Source organism: Phascolarctos cinereus, unplaced genomic scaffold, assembly GCF_003287225.1.
Source record: "Phascolarctos cinereus isolate Bilbo 61053 unplaced genomic scaffold, phaCin_HiC Scaffold_726;HRSCAF=1367, whole genome shotgun sequence".
NCBI classification, from domain to species: domain Eukaryota; kingdom Metazoa; phylum Chordata; class Mammalia; order Diprotodontia; family Phascolarctidae; genus Phascolarctos; species Phascolarctos cinereus.
In genome coordinates, this window is record NW_027556098.1 from 319509364 (window position 1) to 319531966 (window position 22603).

The following is a 22603-nucleotide window of genomic DNA, read 5'->3' on the forward strand; positions in this document are numbered from 1 at the left end:
CCTAGCTCTAGTTCTCCTTGTGTTTGATTCTTTGGTAGCAAATTAGACTGAGAAGAAGTGGGAAGCCATGGGGATGAAAAACTTCTCAGAAATGTTTATTGACTAAGAAATGATGTCAAGGCCATTTCAAAGTAACCAAGGAATTAGGTGGCAATGATTCACTGGAAGTAATTATCGTAATTATGGTTTTAAAGACAGTATCCTCTTTGGAGAGTGACGTAGAATCACAGAACACGAGGTGCCAGAACAGGAAGGAACCTTAGCATTCTAGAAATAAGAGGGACCCTACAGTGTCATTGCCAAGAAAACCCAACTGGGATTGTGAAGAGTCAGACATGACTGAAACGACTGAGCAACAACAACGACAATAATAACAACGACAACAACAACAGACCGTCTAGACCAAGGGTCGAAATCTGGTCTTCATGAACTTGGTTTTGAACGTATATGTTTTGTAACCATATTTCAATATATTTGGCTTCCCCTGAAAACTTGGTTTTAAACATATGTATCTTGTAACCATATTTCAGTATATTTGGCTTCCCTTGAAATGCAATGTATTATTTTTTTATGCATCTAAAAACATCATTCTGAGGAGTCCATAGGTTTCACTGGACTTCTAGGGAAGTAAAAGATTAAGACCCCCAAAGTAGAAAGTCACCTTCCTCCCTCCCCCCCACCTTAATTTTAAGAGGTAGACTCTGAGATTTAGAGATACTAAGTGATTTAGGATCATAGTTCTGGAGCTGGAAGGTACCTCAGTGGTCAACTAGTCCAACCCCTTCATTTTACAGATGAGGAAACTGAGGCCCAGAGAGTTAAGTAGCTTGTCCAAGTCACATAGGTGGTAAGTGCCAGGCCAAACTCAGGTCACCATCAGCTGTCACCTGATATACATCTCTTGGCGAGGTCCAGAAGAGCCATGAACATTGGGTGGACATCAAAAGGAGGCAGATTTGAGTTCATTATAAGAAAAAGCTTGCTAACCACCAGAACTGTCCCAAAATAGTAAGTTTCCTTTAAGTGTCCCCACTGGATGTCTGCTAGTCAAGGAGACTATAGGAGATTCTTGTTCGAGCATGAGTTGGACTAGAGAGAGAACCTATGGGTTCCCCTCCATCTCAGAGATTCTATGACTTGAATTCAGATAGGACAACACACACATAGTTCCTCAGGTGGGTTCTTAAGCCCTTGCAAGATAAGCTTCATGTCTTCTTTTCTTCTGTAGTTTTACATTGGAGATAAGCCTTGGTACACTGATTGTGGTGATGGGGAACTCGTCGCCATCTCCTCTGCAGGGTTTAGTAGATCCCTGTGGTCACCCTGGGCAGCATGCATGGGTGATGAGGGAAGGGAATCCTGGTGATGCTGAAGATGAAAGACGATGCTTATGATAAATGCCTCCATTTCGATAGTGCTTCATGAACTCTTGTTTCCCTTATACTTCACGTTTTTCTTGAGTGTTCTAATTTATACACTTTGTCTCCCCTGTTAGAATGTAAGCTACCTGAGGGCAGAGACTGCTTTTGCTTTTCCTTTGTATCTCATTGCCCAATGCCTGGCACACAGAATAGAGATTAGACCTGTTATTTCACTGGTATGAGGAACTGAGTCCATCAACCAATAAGCATTTATTAAGTGCCTACTATGTACCAGGCACTCTGGTAAGGGGGTACAAAAAGAGACAAAAGAAGGAGCTTACAATCAATCAATCAATATTTATTAAGTGCCTACTATGTGCCAGGCACTGTGCTAAGGGAATACAAAAAGAGACCAAAGAAGGAGCTTATAATCAATCAATAAACATTTGTTAAGTGCCTACTATGTGTCAGGCATTGTTCTAAGTGCTGGATATAAAAAAAAGGCACAAGACAGTCCTGGCCCTCAAAGAGTTTACAATCTAATGGGGTGATGTCATGCAAACAAATATGTACACAACAAGCTTACACAGGGTAAATAGGAAATAATTAACAGAATTAAGAGGGGTTGGAAAAGTCTTCCTGAAAAAGAAGGGGTTTCAGTTGGGACTTAAAGGCAGCCAGGGAGGTCAGGAGGTAGAGATGGGGAGGGAGAGCTTTCCAGCCATGGGGGACAGCCAGAGAAAATGCCTGAGTCTGGAGATGGGAGGTGTTGTTTGGTAACAGAGGATTTGTTTACTTGAGGGCAGGAAGAATAGATTCACACACACACACACACACACACACACACACACACACACACACACACACACACACACACACCACCCCACCCCACACACACAGGAGGGCTGAATAGGAAGATAACTGGAGGGGAGCTCTGGGAGGGAAAGGAACTGTGACTTCAGTGATCTCAGCAAGACCTGAGTTCAAATCCAGCCTCAGTCACTTATTGGGCATGTGACCCTGGGCAAGTCACTTAACTTCTTGTCTACCTTAACTTCTTCATCTGTGAAATGGAGACAATAACAGCATCTACCTCCCAGGCTTGTTTTAAGGCTAAAATGAAATATTTGTAAGTGCCTCACAAACTTCAACCTACCTTCAGGACTTGTTATGATGAGTGATAAAGCTCTATGGAAATGAGAGATGTGATTGTTACAACTGTTACTAATCCTAGCTTGCTTCCCCAGTGTCTCTTTTACAGGAAGGCTTTTTCAATCCCTCTTGTTTCTAGTACCTTCCCTCTGTTAGTTATCTCCCATTTATCCTGTAGATATTTTACTTTGTATATGTTTGTTTATGTGTTGTCTCCCCCATTAGATTGTAAGCTCTTTGAGAGCAGAGACTGTCTTTTGCTTCTTTTTGTATCTCCTCAGCACAGTGCCTGGCATGCAGTTGGCACTAAATGAATGCTTATTGACTCAGTTTCCTATACCAATGAAATTATTTGTTGGAGGGGATGATGGGTTGGAGTGGGGCTTGATGAGAACAACAGGAAGATGAGGGTGGGGTGGGGCATTGGAATGCTCCAGCTGCCCACTGCTCCCAAAGGACCTTTCTGGGTCCTGAGAAAGGAATAGTTCCTTTCTGGACAGGGCTGGGCAGGCACTTTCATTTTCACTGAAGGGCACTCTCTAGCATGAGGCTACATTTGGAGTAAAGGAAAAATTCTTTCCTTTTTTCTTGTCAATGACCTGAAGGGCTGCTTGTCTTAACTTCAGGCTCCTACTGCTTAGGAACCATAAGAGCTCATAGTTATAAAGCGCTCTAAATCTTCTTATGTGCAGCATTTCATTGGCAGCATAGGATGGGGCATGAAGGGCCCCACCTGGAATCAAGGACCTGGGTAGAAATCCTGGTTCCTTCACCTACTTACTACCTGTGTGATTTTGCACAAGATTGCTTAATCACTGTGGGCCTCAGTTTCCTTATTTGTAAAAATGAGAGAATTGGAGTAGATGTGCGGTAAAAGCCCTTTTGGTTCTGAATCTATAATCCTATGAATGCTAAATTTTGGATCAGAGGACTTGGGTTTGAATCTCAGCCTTGCCACTTACTATGTATGAGACCTTGGGCAAATCACTCAATTTATTTTGGCCTCGGTCTCCTTATCAGCAAAATGACCTTATCTGACCTCTAAAGGTGCAGCTCAAAGCCTATGATCCTACAAATAACCCCATGGAGTGGGTAGTCCAAATATTATTATTCTCATTTTGCTAAGAAGAAAAATTAGGTCTAGGGAGAGACGTAGAATACTGCTTGAGGCTACAATTAGTAGGCGCCAAACCCTGGGCTTACTGTTATTATTATTATTATTTTACTGTAGTGGTTTGTCTAATGCCAGGAGGAAGGCAGACAGAGGACTAGAGGAAGAGCTGTTCCTCACTTCTCCTGTTTTCCCACCCAGCTCTTTGACCGGCACCTTTGTGTGCGCCAGCTGAGATATTCTGGGATGATGGAGACCATACGAATTCGCAGGGCCGGCTACCCTATCCGCTACACCTTTGTGGAGTTTGTGGAGCGTTACCGCGTACTTATGCCTGGAGTGAAGCCAGCGTACAAGCAGGTACAGCTGGGCATGCTGTGCAGCAGCCCCCAGAAATTTGGGGGATCTTTGCCCAGGGTGTGAAGACTGGGCCAGGGCAGGCTCTGAACTTTCTGGGCAGCTGCTACCAAAATGAGGCAGGGAAGGGAAAGGGTAAGGCTGAGACAGGGCCCACAGATGGACATAGGGGCCCAAAGGCCAGTAGGAAGCCATTCAGTTGAATTCACCCAATGTTATTTTGTGCCAGGGCTCTATACTCCGTCCTGGGAATATAAAGGTAGAACAACAGCCCCTCACTTCAAGGAGTTTACAATCTAACACGGGGAGGGGGTACAGCATACACACTGATGGACAGGCTAAAAGGGAGAGCGTGACAAGCGCAAAGGAGAAATCCAGACCAAGTCCTCTGTGGAAAGTTGTTGAAGGAGTGAACCCTTTCAGCTGAGGAATCCAGGGAAGAGTTCATGGAATCTGTATCACTCAGGCTGGACCTGGGGAGAAGAGGAACATTGCAACAGGTAGAGAGATGAGGAGGTGGTGTGTCTAGGCCCGAGAGAAGGTCAGCACAAATGTCCAGATACACACAGTCAGAGAGGGCAAGGTGAGGTCAGGGGTCAGCTAGTCATCCAGTCCAGCTGGAATATAGACTATATGAGGGGGAGGAGCATGAGAGAAACCTGAAGAGATAGATAGGGTGGAGTCAAGCCACAGAGGGCTTTCAGTGACATGCTGGAATCAATTAGCAATCATATGCTTGTATATTAAGTATCTACTCTGTGCCAGGCACTGAACTAAGTGCTAAGGATGTTTGAATACTACCCCAGTCAGGGAGCTCATCACCTATCCTCCTACCAAGGTAGCCCATTCTGCTGTGGGACAGTTCTCATCCAGTTTTAAATCCCATGAATTGTATGAGCTCTATGAGCTCTGGTTATTAGGAAGTTCTACCTTACCTAAAGCACCAGACCAACCATGTTACTTTCCTACTCAGTGAAAACCAGTGGCTTCCCATCGCCTCCAGGAGCAAATGCAAAATGCTCTGTTAGGCACAACCTAGCTCCCTCCCAACTTTCTAGTCTTCTTATACCTTGCTCCCCAACACATACTCTTCTATCCAGTGACTGGCCTCCTGGCTGTTCCACAGACAAGACACTCCATCTCTCAGCCCCCGGCATTTTCTATGGCTGTCCCCCATGCCTGGAAGCTCTCCCTCCTCTGCTCCAACTACTGGCCTCTCTGGCTTCCTTTAAGTCACAACTGAAATTCATCTTTTACTGGAATCCTTTTGAAACCCCTCTTAATTCTAGTAGCTTCCCTCTGTTAATTATCTCCTATTCATCCTGTATTTAACTTCTCTGTACATGTTTATTTGTTATTATTATTGCATGCTGTCTCTCCCACTAGATTACTATTTCCATGGCTCAGGGACTGTCTTTTGCCTCTTTATGCACACCCAGCTTTTAGCACAGCTCCAGGCATATCATAGGCACTTAATAAATGTTGATTGATTGATGGATATGTCACCTTCAGGATGAAAAATGAAGTGACAGGATTTTCTGGCCTGGAAATTGGGATTGCAGGATCATAGATTTAGGGTCAGGAGAGGCCTAAGAGGTCATCTAGGCCGAGCCTTTGATTTGCCAAGGAGTGGATGAGTTTGTATTTGAACCCAGATCAGGGGAGGAAGCTTAGAGTAGGGAAAAGAGCCCTGGGTCCACAGGGTCAGCAGACCTGGTTCTGGTCCTGGTTCTGTGATTAATTTCCTGAGTGACCATGGATAGCTCCTTCTCCCTTTCTGGGCCTCAGCTTCATCATCTTTCAAAAGGAAGATCTTGGTAAGACCTCTCTAGCCCATTTCTTGGCACTGTTGGGGAAAGGTGATGGCATCTCATAGCACTTTGAAGAGCTCTGAGAGCGCTCAAGGGATCATGCATTATTTTTACTTTGGAGCAACTGAGCTAAGGTAGAAGATAAGGTTGGGCTCCTAGGGATGGGTCAGTCCTCTGGAAGCACAAGAGAACTCGTGCTTTTAGAGAGGCCAGGTAGCGGGTGGGAGGCTGAGAGGCACTGGCAATGAACCATGGCTGAATAGTAGATTACAGGCCAGGAGCCACCCATACTGAGCCTTGGAGGAGGAGAGTATCAATAGGAAGAAAGCACTCCTTCCCCATTTATATCTGTTGAAATCCCCCTGTTCCTTCAGGACCCAGCTTAGGGGGCATGTAGATTGGTAGAGCTGGCAGGGACCTTAGAACACAGAATGTCCGAGTTGAAAGCACTTAGAACACAGAATGTCCGAATTGGAAAGGGACCTATTCCATAGAATTTAAGAGATGGAAGGAAAGAAAAGTTAAAACATAGAATGGTAGAGATGAAAGGAACCTTAGACATAGAATATCAGGGAGGGCCCTGAGAACATAGAATGTTAGAGTCAGAAAGGGGCTTAGAACACAGAATGTCAGGTCTGGGAGGGCCCTGCGAACATAGAATGGCTTCATCAAGAACAAGTCAAAGCAGAATAACTTTATTTCCTCTTTCAACACTCTTCCCTCTCCAGGAAGATCTTCGGGGAACCTGCCAACGCATTGCTGAGGTGGTACTAGGGAAACATGATGACTGGCAGATCGGCAAAACTAAGATCTTTCTAAAGGTAAAGTATGACCATCCATCTTGGGTTGATGGTGGTTGGGGAAGAGTGAAGGATCAAGAGGTCACTGTTATTCTGGAGTGAGGGAAGAAATTCCACAAACAGCACCAGATTACTTTTGGTCTCCAAGCTCATCCTGTACTTACTTACTTACTTACTTTCTTTCTTTCTTTTAGCATTTAATTCTTTTATTATTTATTTGTTTGTTTGTTTTAAACATTCTTTTCTTTTTAAATTTTGAGTTCCAGACGCTCACTCTACCTCCTACACCCACTATTGAGAAGGCAAACAATATACTATCAATTATACATGTGAAATCACGCAGAACACATGTCTATATTAGCCATATCACAAAACAAAGGAAAAAAAATAAAGTGCGAAAATTACACGTCAATTTGCAGTCAGAGTTCAACAGTTCTCTCTCTGGAGATGGAGAATGTTTTTCCTCACGAGTCCTTTGGAATTGTCTTAGACCACTGTATTGATCAGAGCAGTCCCAAACGATAGTGTTCTTCTTGGCCCTGAAACTGTAACCAGGGCCCCTGTTCCCTTGTGACTGACCACAAGGGTTCCTCTCCATCCTGGAACTGGGACCCAGAAATGCTTATGGGCAAGAGAGTTGCCAATTAGCCACCAAAGGGTTTCTGTAATCTCTTTCTTTCTTTTTTTTTTTGTGCTTCTTTTACCATTTTCTACTTCTTCTTTTTTTTAGGTTTTTTTGTTTTTTGGTTGGGCAATGGGGGTTAAGTGACTTGCCCAGGGTCACACAGCTAGTAAGTGTTATGTGTCTGAGTCTGGATTTGAACTCAGGTCCTCCTGAATCCAGGGCCAGTGCTCTATCCACTGCGCCACCTCGCTGCCCCTCTGTAATCTCTTTCTGACCAGTTGCCTGACTCCCTTACTGTATCTGGGCTGAGGCTCCTGAGGCTGCTGCTGCTGCTGCCTCCAAGGCCCACCACTGGCTGGTGCTTCCTCACCCACCTCAGTGTTACGGACCTCTCCTGAGGACCTGCTTAGTTGTCTTAGGCTAGAAAAATGTTTCCCTCAGACGTTTTGTTGGCTTGCTGCTCCAAAAGTTGAACTGAGGCATTATTTTAAAGTTGTTTGAAGGTCAATGTTGAAAGAGTTCAGCTGGGTCTTGGTCTAGACTCCTCCCTCTTGGCTCTGCTTGGAACCATGGGCTCTAAGATGGATCTACTCTGCACTTTCCACCTTCCTTACCTTTGCTCATACTGTTCCCCACGCCTAATATGCCTTTCTTCTCCCTCTTGATCTGTTCATTTTTTCCCCACCTTCTCTATGAGGTTTCCTCTAATTCCTCTGTCCATAATAACTTTCCCTCTTGAAACTCAAATAGCAAATTTTGTTTTTCCTCTCTGATGTACTTATCATGTAAGGTTGTGTATTATCTATGTTGATGGTTTATCCTCCTATTAGATTGTAAGTTGTCTGATGGCTAAAACCCTATCTTACTTAAATGGGATGGTTTAGGATGACACTAGAGTTTCATGCTTGGGTGACTGGGAGGATGATGGAGCCTTCAATAGCAGTAGGGGTGTTGGAAGGAAGGAAAGTATAAGGGTTGCCATCACCACAATTTTTTCATTCTCACAGGCTGTAAGGCCTTGAAGATCCCTTTCTACCCCTTGCTGGGAGTAGAACGCTCAGAGGATTGTCCAGACAGCTGAGTCCCTCTTCCTCTGTCCTTCCTACACTCACCCATCCCAGTACATTCTGTCAAACTAGTCCTCCACACACCTCAAAATGGGTCCAGTGGAGGTGGGCTAGAAATATGGCAATGATTGCCGTTTTTTTTTTTTATCATTTGGTCAGTTATACCTATTTATATACCTAGTACTCCCTCCCTGCCTATAATAGGCCCTTTGTAGCATTTTCCCCCTGGCATTCAAGGCCTTTGTCATGTGGCTATAATAAATCTACCCTGTCTTGTGCCATTTAAAAGAGAAACAGAGAAAGAGAGTTAGAGAGGCAGACAGAGAGAGAGAGAGAGAGAGAGAGAGAGAGAGAGGAGAGAGAGAGAGAGAGAGAGAGAGATATGATAAGATTATTAAGCATTTACTATGTGCCAAGCACTGCACTAATTGTTGGCAACACTAACACAAGCAAGCAAAACTGCCCCTGTCTTCAAGAAGCTTACATTCTGATTGGGGAAGACAAGACTTAAAGAGAGCCCGCAAAGCAGGGAGGAGGGAGGAAAGCAGATTTTCAGGGTCAGGCTGTTGGTAAGGAAGAGTTAGGAGAGGGGAGCCCTTCCTGAAGTGGAGCAGGCCTCTGGGCCCCTCCTGAAATAGCTCCCCTTCTGTGCTTGCTTGGATCCCGCCCAGCCAGTGAGCTCACTGTCTTTTGTGACATCTTACCCATCTTGCAAGGCTCAGCTCTGATGCCACCTTGTCCAGGAAACCTGCCCAGATGTCACCCAACTGGACATGTTCTTTCCCTTCTCAGAACCCCCAAAGCACTAAGCACCTCCCCTGAGGTTCTGATCACGTTTTGCTTTAGCTAATGGTATGTCTCTTATCTCCCCTACTAGGCGATAAGCTTTTTTGAGGGCAAGGACTGAGTCTTATTATTTTTTTTAAGGGAATCTTTAGCCTTGGCCCTTTATATTTTTAAAGGCACAAAAGGTTAGGAAAAAACATAGCAAAGGCATAGTTTCTCCCAATACTATCAAGCACTACATTAGTTACCTAAGCACCTAGGGAAGAGCAGGAGAAAATGGGGAGCAGTCAGATGGGGAAGAGGAGGTGCAGGCAGATGCCTAATTCAATGATCAGACATGCACAGTATTCTAGAATGATTGTGGTCATTTCAGAGAAGATAAAGTATAAAAGGAAAGGTGACCAAACACCATGTTTAAAACAGAAATGGTGAAAAATAAAATACATTTTTAAAATCTTGCTTTACGTACAGAACAAAATATAATGGGTATCCCTTAGAACACTGAGTAGGTCCAGCCTAGCATAGAGGGTAAGCATAAAGCTGTTCATAATGTCCATGAAATAGTCCAAATCTTATGGCAGCGAACTCCTACGTAAGTGCCTAGTATTACATAACATACCATCCCCGGATTGAAAACTAATCAAAATTTTGCCTATCTTCTGAAACAATCTTTCGTGTACACATCCCCACACATTACCATTTTTGAAAAGCTCTGAGGTTATTTAGAGTTGTTTGGACCTCAAGACACCTCCAGCAAAGCTGTCTTCCCCAGTCCCCAGGCCCAGCTCTGACATTCCCTGTTCCAAGGCCCCTCCCACCTCTGATATTCTGTGTTCTAAGGCCCTTTCCAGTTCTACCATTCTATGCTTTAAAGTCCTTGCCAGCTCTGACATGCCATGTTCTAAGGTCCCTTCCACCTCTGACAGTCTACACTCATTTTCTAAGGTCCCTTTCTGATCTGAGAGGCTATGTTCTAATAGCCTTTGGCCGTTGATTCATTCAACAAGTCTGTACCTAGGGTGTCAGCACTAACCAGTAACTAACCACTCCTTTCTGTTCTCCTGTGAGTAGCGGAGATCGAGTTCCTTAGTGGACCCCTGCTAGTCCAGGCTATGCTTGGAACATGCTCAGCTCAGCCCTTTTCCCCAGTCAGCCATACCCACGTTTCCCTGAACATTTCTCAGGGAGTGTTGTCATGTCCCTCTTAGCCCCACTGACCGGGCAGGTGTTATCTGGCTCGGCCAGCTGCCCAAACAGGAAATGAGGAACCGGAGAGGTCATGGAGGGGAAGACTAGGGCTAGTGTGACAGGAAGCGCAGAAGGTCACTCACGTGCATGCAGAAAAGCCTTCTTTCACAGCAACGCACCCTCGAATGGTAAAAGGCAGCACGTGTGGAAGAGGGGCCAAGAAGCCGGGTTCGGGTCCTGCTCTGATACTTACTAGATCATGTGATCTGAGACGTCAGTTTCCTTATCTGAGTCTGAGTTTCATCATCTGTAAAAATGGGACTAAAGATACTTGCACTAGCCACCTTACAGAGTTATGTTGGGGAATGTGCTATGTAAATGTTAGAAATTATAATGATTGTTATTATTGTAAATGATCATAACAAACCTCAAAGCACTATGTAAATCTATCATTATTATTGCTTATGAAGATGACAGATTTTATGTAGTTTTTTGAGGTTTGTTATGATCTTTTGTAACAGAAATAATAATAGTAGTTACTGTGAAATAAAACTTGTCTGGGACACAAAGGAGTGGGGAGAATGGGAAAGAAGAATGGCCACATTCCTGTAGGACTGTGCCAGTGAGTTCTATGACAATTTGGTCCTGGCCCAGCTCTTGCAATGATTTCTGGCTTCCATAGGGGACCTATGCCTCTGGGAGAAGTTTGACTTTACAAGGGGCTCACAACTATCCTATCTATCTATCTATCTATCTATCTATCTATCTATCTATCTATCTATCTATCTGTCTGTCTGTCTATCTATTTATTTATTCATTTATTCATTTATTCATTTTTGCTTTTTGGTGAGGCAATTGGGGTTAAGTGACTTATCCAGGGTCACACAGCTAGTTAGTGTCAAGTGTCTGAGGTCAGATTTGAACTCAGGTCCTCCTGACTCCAAGGCTGGGGCTCTATCCACTATGCCACCTAGCTGCCCCTACAACTATCCAATTTAAAGAGACATGGTGAAGCACCTAATATCGGACTAGGACTCAAGTTGAGGACCCTACGTGTCTTTGAGCAGACTTCTTTTTGAGCTCCTGTCTCCCACTTTCATAGAATGGGCTAATAATCCCTGTCCTGCCTCCTCTCCGGAGTTTGGGGATGATCCAAGCTGTTGGATGTGAAAGTATTCTGAAAAACACAGTACCCCATGATAAAGTTATATTATCCCTTTGGGTTCCCAAGGAAAGGCAAGGTTAGAGATGTGAATTGGTTGGCTCCAGGAGATTAGGCTTCCCATCTCTGGCAGGAGATTGGGCTTGGGATTGGAGAGAGGGCAAGGCTCCTGGAGGCTCATAAAGACATCAAGCTAGAAGGGCACTTGGAACACAGAATGTCAGAGCTAGGAAGGACCTTGGAAGAAAACTTAGAATGTCAGAACTGGGAGGGCCCTCAGAACACAGAATGTCAGAGCTGAGAAGGCCCTTAGAACACAGAATGTCAGAGCTAGGAGAGGTCTTAGAACACAGAGTGTCAGACTGGGAGGGACCTTAGAGATTAGAATGTCAGAGTTGTAAGGAGCCTTAGAACACAGTATGTTGGAGCAGGAAGGGACTTTAGATCGTAGACTACAGAATATTAATACTGGTAAGGTCTTCAGAACATAGAATGCTGGAGCTGGAGGAGATTTTGGGAAACAGAATGTTAAAAAAAATTGAGATGGAAGATGATGAATTTGGGGGAACAGCAAGGAGTCCGGCTTGTTTGTAGTGTATGTGAAAAAGAATAAAGGGAATTAACTCTAGAAAAGTAAGTTTTATGCAAACAATGAAAGAAGAGATTTTTTTTAAAACTTTGCTGTCATCTAGGAATTTAGGAAACTCACTCAACAACCCCAGCCAATGTTAGTAACTCTCCTTGCAAGCACATAGTTCATAAAAGTCAATGAAAAAAAAGTTACATTGGCAGTTGGTTGAAAACAAAATTGAATTCATGGTAAATCAAGACATTCTCCAATGAACAGCTTTCTCTGCTGGAAGGTTTTTTAGTCTGTCTCCTAGAGCCATGTACTAAGAGATGTCAGCTCAATGGTTAAAGCTCTGGGCCTGGAGTCAGGAAGAACTGAGTTCAAATCTGGTCTCAGACACTTACTAACTGTATGACCCTGGGTAAGTCACCCAACCTCTGTTTGCCTCAGTTCCTTCAACTGTAAAATGGGGATAATAATAGCACCTACTTCCCAGGGTTGCTGTGAGACTCAAATGAAATAATATGAAATAAGCACTTAGCACAAGTCACAGCCACGCTTGTGTTCTCCACAGCTCCCTGTCTCAGTTCCTCTGGCTGTCTTGAGCCCCAGGCACCAGGAGCTCTTTGCCAGGCAAAATCCTTCTCTGTTCCAGGCCTTGCTTTTCCTCTTCCTAGCATACTCCTAGTCTTGGCAGGATACACAGTTTTCTTGTCATCAAAACTTTGTTGGGGTGTCATACAAGGAAACTGACCTTCTGAATTTACCGCCTTGTATCTTCTTTCCTGCTGATCTCTGATCCCACAGAAATTTGACCAGGGATTGGGCATCTCACAACCCTCCTCTTCTTATACCCAATCACCAGTCTCATTCTCCATCACCAACTTCAAACACAATGACTCCAAAGTCTGATATCTTCAGGCAACCAGAACACTGTGTGCCATCTGAATCCAACCCCCACTAGTTTAGGAACTTGACAGTACCCCAATTTCCTTCTAATTAGAAATTTTTAATAATTGTATTTTATTTTTATATTAACAAACATTTGTTTCCTCTCCCTATCACTTGCCCTCATTTAAAATAGAAAGGCCAACTCCTGTAACAAATATACATAGTGGAGCAAAGCAAATTATGGTACATCAATGTAATGAAATACCATTGAGTTATAAGAAATTATGAAGGGGATAATTGCAGAGAAACCTGGGAAGACTTGTATGAAGTGACACAGAGTAAAATGAGCAGAACCAGGAGAACAGTTGGTACCATAATGACAACATTATCTCTAAGGAGAGATATGGCCTTGCCCTTTGGAGCTTGGAATCTGTGATGTAGCTGAAAGAAGGTTAGGAAAAGGCTTCTTGGACACTCATGGATCCCCCAAGGCTTAGAACCCCCTTTCCACCACATGATTGATGGTAGATTTTCTCTCCAGGACCACCATGACATGCTCCTTGAAATTGAGAGGGACAAAGCGATCACTGACCGAGTCATCCTTCTTCAGAAAGTCATCCGGGGATTTAAAGACAGGTATTTGGGAGCTGTTCACATAACACATACAAACACGTACATAAACTCCAGCCCACATATAAATACACATATGCGGATGGACATACATGTATGTGTACACACTAATTCACTAACATGCATATAATCAAGCCCCTGTTATGTGGCAGACACTGCATTAGGCATTGAATCTACACGTGCACACCACATTGGCATGCAAATGCATGAATAATTCACCCATGGACACGAATTTGCACAATCATGAACCTACATACAGTGGGTTGACAAATGAAGCTCCCATATATGCTTACAAGCATTTTTGTACTTGCACGTACATGAATTCACATCAAGTTATACATTCACATACACATACATTCACAGAATCACACAATACTGGACACGTATATGTGCGCCTTGGCACATACATGTGCTCACATCAGAAATACAGACACACAATAAATGTCTTCATCATACTCCACATGCATGTAATATACATATCCCATCCCACCACCATCTTTGAGAAGAAAAGACAGTGTTCATCCTTCACAAGATTAAGAGGAAGAAGACACTGTCCATTCACTCTGCCCAGTGCATGGGGGAACCCAGCATTGCTGCCCAGGCCAGCAATAGAGTCAGGAGATTTGAGCTCCAGCCTGGGACTGTGCTAATATTTAACTGTCCGGATGACCTCAGCCAAGGCTCTTCCACTCCTTGGGCCTCAATGTCTACCTGTGTAAAAGGGATAAAATAACCCTTGCCTGCCTCCCTCCCTTGGTTATTTGCAGATCTAATGAGAGACTAAAGTAGAGGAGGTATACAGGTATTGAGTATTGTAGTAGAAAGAGCCCCAGCCTGCTGTGTGTCAGGAGAAGTGAATCCAAACCCCAATGGTGCTCCTGTTGTGTGATCCTGGGAAAGTCACTTCCTCCTCTATAAAATGAGGATGATGATCCCTAAACTACCTAACTCCCACAGTCTTGTGAGTAGAGCTCTCTTTAAACTGGAAAGTGCTTGGTTGGCATCCTCAGAGGATGCTGACGCTGATGCTGATGGTTTTAAGGTCCAACTACCTGAGGCTGAAGAATGCTGCAACGCTCATTCAGAGGCATTGGCGGGGCCACAACTGCAGGAGGAACTATGGGGCGGTAAGTGCACCTCACACAGGAGAGGCCTTGGAACCCCTCACTCAATCGCCACCAGGCTGTTTTCTATGATGAATGGACAAAGTACGGCATTTCCAGAAGAAAGCAAGCTTGGCTAAGTGGTATGGTTACAAGAACATGAATTCTAGAGCCAAGGGAACTTTGGTTCAGATCCTACCGCTGATACTTAATTCTTCTTCTCCTCCTCCTCCTCCTCCTCCTCCTCCTCCTCCTCCTCCTCCTCCTCCTCCTCCTCTCCTCCTCCTCCTCCTCCTCCTCCTCCTCCTCCTCCTCCTCCTCCTCCTCCTCTCTCTTCTTCTTCTTCTTCTTCTTCTTCTTCTTCTTCTTCTTCTTCTTCTTCTTCTTCTCTTCTTCTTCTTCTCTTCTTCTTCTTCTTCTTCTTCTTCTTCTTCTTCTTCTTCTTCTTCTTCTTCTTTCTTCTTCTTCTTCTGACTTGCCCAGGGTCACACAGCTACTAAAGTGTGAAGTGTTTGGTCTGAGGTCAGATTTGAACTCAGGTCCTCCTGACTTCAGGGCCAGTGCTTTACCCACTGTGCCACCTAGCTGCCCCTCTGATACTCATTCTTCATGTGACGGTGGGCATGTTACAAGCTCCCTGGGCCTCAGTTTCTTCATCAGGATTTATGGCACTATGATTTACTTACTATGGATGGGGGGCATAAAAACAAATTTTCTTGGTAGAATTTTTTGAGAATTTTATGACATCCCTTTGGAGGTAATTAGATATGCTTTGGAAAAACTATAATGGAGACTGTTGTTTTGTTAATTAGGCAGAGAGGCTGATTAGTTAACCACTATGAACTGGGCACTATGGGGAGATACCCCCTGGTCTGAAGGGGCAGACACAGCCCCTGCCCTCAGGGAGTAGCTATGGTCCTCACCTTCAGGGACCACCTGATCTGAAAAGGAGTCTCAGTCTTTACTCTTCTGGTCTGAGGAGACACTGTCCCTGCTCTCAGGGACCCCCTGCCAGAAGGTGAGGCATTGACCTTGCCCTTAGGGAGCATACAGTCTGAAGAGAGATGTGGGCTCTGCCCACAGGAAGTCCCTTGTTTGAGGCGGGTTATAAGACCCCTCCCAGTGAGGAGGGTGAGACAGACTCTGCTCTCCTAAGTATGAAGGAGGAGATGCAAAATAGACATGCTACCAACCACTGGGATAAAGTATCTAGAGTCTTGAGAGAATTGGCTGGGAGCTAGCTGGCCTGGAGGGGAGGTTGGTATGCCAAAGCTTCCACGAGGAGGAGGCCCTGAAGGGTCACATCCCACTTTGGTTGCAGATGAGGATTGGTTTCCTGAGGCTCCAGGCCTTGTACCGGTCCAGGAAGCTCCACAAGCAGTACCGATTGGCCCGGAGGCAGATCATTGACTTCCAGGCCAGGTGTCGGGGCTACCTTGTAAGAAGAGCCTTCAGACACCGGCTCTGGGCTGTCCTGACCGTGCAGGCCTATGCGAGGGGCATGATAGCCCGGAGACTCCACAGGCGCCTGAAGGCGGAGGTGAGTAGGGAGTGGGACAGCCTGAGCCCTGGCCTGCCCGAAACCCCCAGCCCCGGCTCCGACATGTGCATTGGCCTGGGGCAGCAGGACGTTACTTGGAGTTTAGACTCAGCTGTTAACATTCTCTGTTCTATCCCTCCATGATCTGTGTTCTAAGGCCCTTCCACCTCTAATAGTCCATGTCTGTGGCTCCTTCCAGCTCTGACATTTTGTCCGCTAAGACTTAGTCTGTCATTTGGTGAATTCAATTTTTCCACGTGTATTATCTGAGGATGCTTGAGGGCATGCAGAGACCTGCAGCAGAGATGCCTTTAAGGTGCTCTAGAAACATGAGCTAGGCTTTATATCCTAGCTCTAAAGATTCTATGGATTCTTTGAACTCTGTGTCCTCCCCACCTCCCTCAAGGACCAAGGCAGGGCCAGGTCCATCCTCAGTATTGGTCAAGCCCCTGCCTCCTGAAAGCAAGAGGTACCTGTAATTATGGGCAGTTGGTGGCACCTAAAAGAGGAGAAATGGGCACTCAGAGTAAAGAGGAAGGCATGTCCAGTCAAGCCAGCCAGAGTACAGAGCAGGGGTCACAGGGAAATTTGCCACACCCCACCAAAGATTAGGGCAAGTGGGAAGGACAGCATGTGCGAGGTCAGGCAGGAAAAGCCCTGGAAAGGGGTAGCTAGACTCCAGGAGATGACAATCTGCCTGGTGCACCATCTTTTCATCTTCATTCTCTTATGGCTTTGGTAGGCCAGTCCTGCAGCCTCTGGTATTGGCTTTGAAGCACAGTTTCATACCCTTAGTATCTCTCGGTTATAGGATGAAGGGAAGAGGAGTAAAAAAAGGGGAGGGAAATCAGCAAAACCCAGACATGGTCTCCTGAGTTGAACATTTATACGGGATGGTATTATCTGGGCTTATCCCTTACTATGTGACCTTGAGGAGAAGTCACTTAAACAGAAACCTCAGGTTTTTGGTATGGCAGATAGAAATCCTCACCATGTTTCTGCAATGAGAAGACAAAGTTTTTGAAATTTCTAAAGCAGAAACACTTAACCTGTTTTGTTTCATGGACCCTTCTAGACTGCTGATAAAGCCTATGGACCCCTTCTTACACTAATATTTTTAAATGCATAAAATAAAATTCATAGGATTACAAAGGAAAGCAATTCTATTGAAATATATAAAATATGTTATTGAGATATATATTTTGATAACATATTTTATATGTTATATAGAATATATATTTATAATATTATAATATAAAATAATAAATAATATATAAATACATATGTATTTATATTATATATATTTTTTTAAGTTCACAGACCCCAGGTTAAGAATTTCTGATCTAGAGTGTTTCAGGGAGGCATAAAAAACTTGAAGTAATAATAATAATAGCCAATACTTCTATAGTGCTTTAAGGCTTACCAAATGCTTTTTTCCTAGTAATTGTGTAAGGACAATAGTGTTAGTATTACTATTTCCACTTGATGGATGGAAAAATTAAGGCTTAGAAGGTAAAATGACTTATACACTCATATAGCTAGTAAATAGCTAAATTGAAGTTTGAATTCAATGCTTCTGGCTCTAATAACAATTATATTTATATATAATTGAAGGTAACTAGAAAGAGCATTATATTTGGAGTCAGAGAACCTGGCTTTAAATCCTGAATCAGTTACTCGCTACCTGCATGATCCCAGGCAAATAATTTTAACCTTTATGGGTGGGCCTCAGTTTCCCTAGCTTTAAAGTGAGAATGTTGGAGCAGATGAGCTCCAAGGTCCCTTCCAACTCTGAGCTCCTGTGATCCAAGGCCTTCTGAGAACCACCATTTCCTTCCATCTGCTCTGTTTTAAAATCTCTCCCTTTCTTCTTCCCTCCCAGTATCTTCGCCGTTTGGAAGCTGAGAAATTGCGGCTGGCAGAGGAGGAGAAACTGAAAAAAGAGATGAGTGTGAAGAAGGCAAAGGAGGAGGCAGAGAAGAAACACCAGGTAAGCGAAGGGGCAAGGCCCAGGATTCAAGGCCAGAGTCGCCCCAGGCCTCCTCTCTCCTCTCTGCTCTGGGGCTTTACTGAGATTTTCCAGGGCACCAAGAGAGTTCAGACGAAGGGGAGTCTCCGGGTAGGTTGGTGGGGCACACTGTATGGGTGGATCCATTAGCTGAAAATAGACCTAAGTAAAATCAGGTGGCAGCAAGATGGCACAGTGCATAGAGTGCCAGGCCTGGAGTCAGGAAGACTTATCTTCCTGAGTTCAATCTGACCTCGGACACTTACTAGCTGTGTAATCCTGGACAAGTCACTTAGCCCTGTTTGCCTCCATTTCCTCAACTGTAAAATGAGCTGGAGAACAAAATGGCAAACCACTCCAGTATCTTTGCCAAGAAAACCCCAAATGGGGTCATGAAGAGTCAGACATGATTGAAACATCTCAACAACAACAACATCAGGTGGCTAGGTTCTGAATCAGGGAGTTCTGGCAGCAAATGGCAGGTTTCCAATCCCAGGAAGGGCTCTAGACCCTGTAGGACTGACAAAAGCAAGGAGGTGTCCCAACAGGAAAGGACTCCAGTTCCTTTGGAGCTCAGGGTAGGCTACAAAGGCAGAGACTTTGGCAGAGAGTTGAAAATAAGGACCCAGTTCCTAAGACTGAGACATAAATTGAGGGGTTGATCATTGAGGAATGAGCTTCTTCAGTGGAACCAAGTACCACCCACTGAGAGCAAAAGCTGAATGCTAACGCACTGAGCTCAAGAGCCGAGCATCCATAGATCTCTTCCGCTTGGGGATGGGTTGGTAAAGGAGATGGGGTGGAGATGGAGTGACCCCAGCTAGGGATCCTGGGAGTAATTAGGGGCCAGGAAATTAGGTTTGTCATTACAACTCTTCCTCTCCCTCTGCAGGGCAGCCATAGCAGCTCCAGACCATCGGGTGTTTTAGGAAAACTTTAGCATAAAACAATAGCACATCTACAGGTCACAGTTTGATGCCCCTGGCCCCAGCCAAACAGGGATGGTCCTGAGACAGGGGGCACAGTAGAAAACTGTCAGAAGATCTAGGTTTAAGTGCCAATGTGAAGACTTCCTAGTTTTGTGGTGCGCATATGATGGTGAACATATTTCACTTCTTTCTGGTTTCACTTTCCTCATTTGCAAAATGGGGGATAATAATGCCTGCTGCTGGAGAGACAGGGTGTTATGATGGATAGAGTCAGCCAGGAGTTTGGGGCATCAAGAGGGTTCATACTACCTTGGGGTTACATACTAGTTGTGTGACCCAGGGCAAGTCATTCAGTGCCCCCAGACAGCTGTCAGAGACTCTAAGCTACAGAGCACCTGCTGGTCTGGATTGGGAAGGGAAGCCTACAGCATCATTGCCCTAAAACTGGAAGGGACCCCAGAAGTATCTAATCCAACCCTCTCATTTTACAGATGGGGAAACTGAGATCTAGGGAAGTTAAGTGACTTGCCAAGGGTCCCATAGACAGTGAGAATCCGAGGCAGGATTTGATTTTTGGGTACTCTGACTTCAGAGCTAATGATCATTCCATGAAACCAAGCCTTTGCAGGAGTTTCCTCCAGTAAGAAGATCACAGATTTGGTTTAAAAATAATCGTTTTCATCATTCCTGTCCTGCCTATCTGTTGGGAAGAAAGTGCTTTTTGTAAACTTTAGTGAGTCATGGAAACAGGAGCTAATATCTCCCAACCTAGCCATGACAAGGCTTTTGTGTGCTCTTGGCAAAGTCTGAGAATGGCTCTTTTCCTGTGTTATCTTTTGATAATATTTTATCTCTCCTCCAATTACATGTAAAAAAAATTTTTTTTGCTTGTTGGTGAGGCAATCGGGGTTAAGTGACTTGCCCAGGGTCACACAGCTAGTTAAGTGTCAAGTGTCTGAGGTCGGATTTGAACTCAGATCCTTCTGACTCCAAGGCTGGAGCTCTGCACTGCGCCACCTAGCTGCCCCCTGTAAAAAAAAAATTTAAGATTCTTTTTTTTTTTTAAGTTTTGAGTTCCAAATTCTATCCCTCCTCTCCCCTCCCCCCAAGACAGTATGCAATCTGATAGCGGTCACACATGTGCAATCATGTAAAATATTTCCATGTTAGTCATTTTGTACAAGAGGAGAAAGAAAGAAAGAAAGAAAGAAAGAAAGAAAGAAAGAAAGAAAGAAAGAAGAAAAGAAAGAAAGAAAGAAAGAAGGGAAGGAAAAGGAAGGAGAAGGAAGAAAGAAAGAAAGAAAGAAAGGAAGGAAGGAAGAAAGAAAGAAAGAAAGAAGAAAGAAAGAAAGAAGAAAGAGAAAGAAGAAAGAAAGAAAGAAAGAAAGAAAGAAAGAAAGAAAAAAGAAGGAAGGAAGGAAAAATAGTGTGCTTCAGTCTGTATTCAGACAACATCAGTTCTTTCTATGGAGGTGAATAGCATTTTTCATCATGAGTCCTTTGGGATCGTCTTGGATCATTGTGTTGCTAAGAATAGCCAAGGCCTTCACAGTTCTTCATCATACAATATTGTTACTGTGTATGATGTTCTCGTTCTGCTCACTTCACTTTGCATCAGTTCATGCAAATCTTTCCAGGTTTTTCTGAAATCATCCTGCTTGTCACTTCTTATAGCACAATAATATTCCATTACTATCATATGCCACAACTTGTTCAGTCATTCCCCTCAATTTCTAATTCTTAGCCACCACAAAAAGAGCTGCTATAAATATTTTTGTACTAGTAGATCCTTTTCTCCTTTTAAGGAGTATGGCAGAAACTAGGCATAGACCCAAATCTCACACCATATACCAAAATAAAGTCAAAATGGGTTCATGACTTAGATATAAAGGCTGATACCATAAGTAAACTGGGAGAACAAGGAATAATTTACCTATCAGATCTATGGAGAAGAGAAGAATTCATGACCATACAGGAGATAGAGAACATTATGAAAAGCAAAATGGATAATTTTGATTACATTAAATTGAAAAGTTTTTGCACAAACAAAGCCAATGCAACTAAGATTAGAAGGAAGGTAGAAAATTGGGAAAGAATTTTTACAACCAGTCTCTCTGATAAGGGCCTCATTTCTAAAATATATAGAGAATTAAGACAAATTTATAAGAACACAAGCCATTCCCCAATTGATAAATGGTCAAAGGATATGAACAGACAGTTCTCAGATGAAGAAATTAAAGCCATCTATAGTCATATGAAGAAATGCTCTAAATCATTATTGATTAGAGAAATGCAAATCAAAACAACTCTGAGGTACCACATCACACCTATCAGATTGGCCAACATGACAAAAAGAGAAAAAACAGGAAAATGTTGGAGAAGATGTGGGAAAATTGGAACACTAATACATTGTTGGTGGAGTTGTGAAATGATCCAACCATTTTGGAGAACAATTTGGAACTATGCCCAAAGGGCTACAAAAATGTGCATACCCTTTGATCCAGCAATAGCACTTCTAGGGCTATATCCCAAGAGATCAAAATGGGAAAAGGACCCACATGTACAAAAATATTCATAGCAGCTCTTTTTGTGGTGGCAAAGAATTGGAAATTGAGAGGATGCCCATCAATTGGGGAATGGCTGAGCAAGTTGTGGTATATGAATGTAATGGAATACTATTGTGCTATAAGAAATGATGAACAGGCTGACTTCAGAAAAACCTGGAAAGACTTATATGGTCTGATGCTGAGTGAAGTGAGCAGAACCAAGAGGACTTTGTACACAATAACAGCCACATTATGCAATGACTAATATTATTAAACTGAACCCTTCTCAGCATTACAGGATCTAAGACATCTCCAGAGGCCTCAGGATGGAAAATGCTGTCCACATCCAAGGAAAGAACTATGGAAGTTGAATCGCTATCACTTATTTTTACCTTCTGTTGAGTTTTGTTTCATCTTTCTGATGGTTCCTCCTATTGGTTTTAATTTTTACTTACAGCTTCACTAATGTGAAAATATGTTCAATGGGTATGTAAATGTAAAGCCTATGTCAGATTGTGCCCCTCTTCTTGAGGAGGGTGGGGGGAGGAAGGGGGAGAAAAATTTTCAACTCAAAAGCATATGGAAGTGATTGTTGATAAATCAAAATAAATTAATAAAATTAAAAAATAAAAATAATTAAAAATTAAAAATCTCTTTGTCTTCCCCTGTATTATTGACCATGGTAACAAGTGAGACCTAGCATCTAATAATAATCATGAAACAGGGAAGGGGAAAAGCCTTTATTCAGTCCTTACTATGTATAGCTAGCCACTGTGCTAAACACTTGACAGATATTATCACATTTCTGGACCACTTTGTAGATTACAACAGCTCTTGAGGTAGGTAGTGAAAGTGTTATTCCCATTTTACAAATGAGGAAACTGGGTAGCAGAGACATTTAAATGACTCATTGAGGATCACCCAGCTAGTCAGAACCATAACTTGAACATAGCTGCTTCAAAGAC

At 43.6% G+C, this 22603-nt stretch overlaps 1 protein-coding gene across 3 annotated transcripts in view; it reads left to right on the plus strand.

Annotated features, from left to right (window-relative positions):
- Window positions 1-22603, plus strand: part of MYO7A (myosin VIIA) — a 198081-nt gene that overhangs the window by 100618 nt on the left and 74860 nt on the right. For 2 of the 3 annotated variants that reach the window (XM_078156931.1, XM_020989512.2), the window contains 6 exons: window positions 3826-3984; window positions 6521-6613; window positions 13424-13518; window positions 14555-14639; window positions 15937-16155; window positions 18038-18145. In XM_078156931.1, the coding sequence (XP_078013057.1) occupies window positions 3826-3984; window positions 6521-6613; window positions 13424-13518; window positions 14555-14639; window positions 15937-16155; window positions 18038-18145 (759 nt within the window). The remainder of the gene's footprint in view (window positions 1-3825; window positions 3985-6520; window positions 6614-13423; window positions 13519-14554; window positions 14640-15936; window positions 16156-18037; window positions 18146-22603) is intronic. The other variant, XM_078156932.1, reaches the window with a different exon arrangement.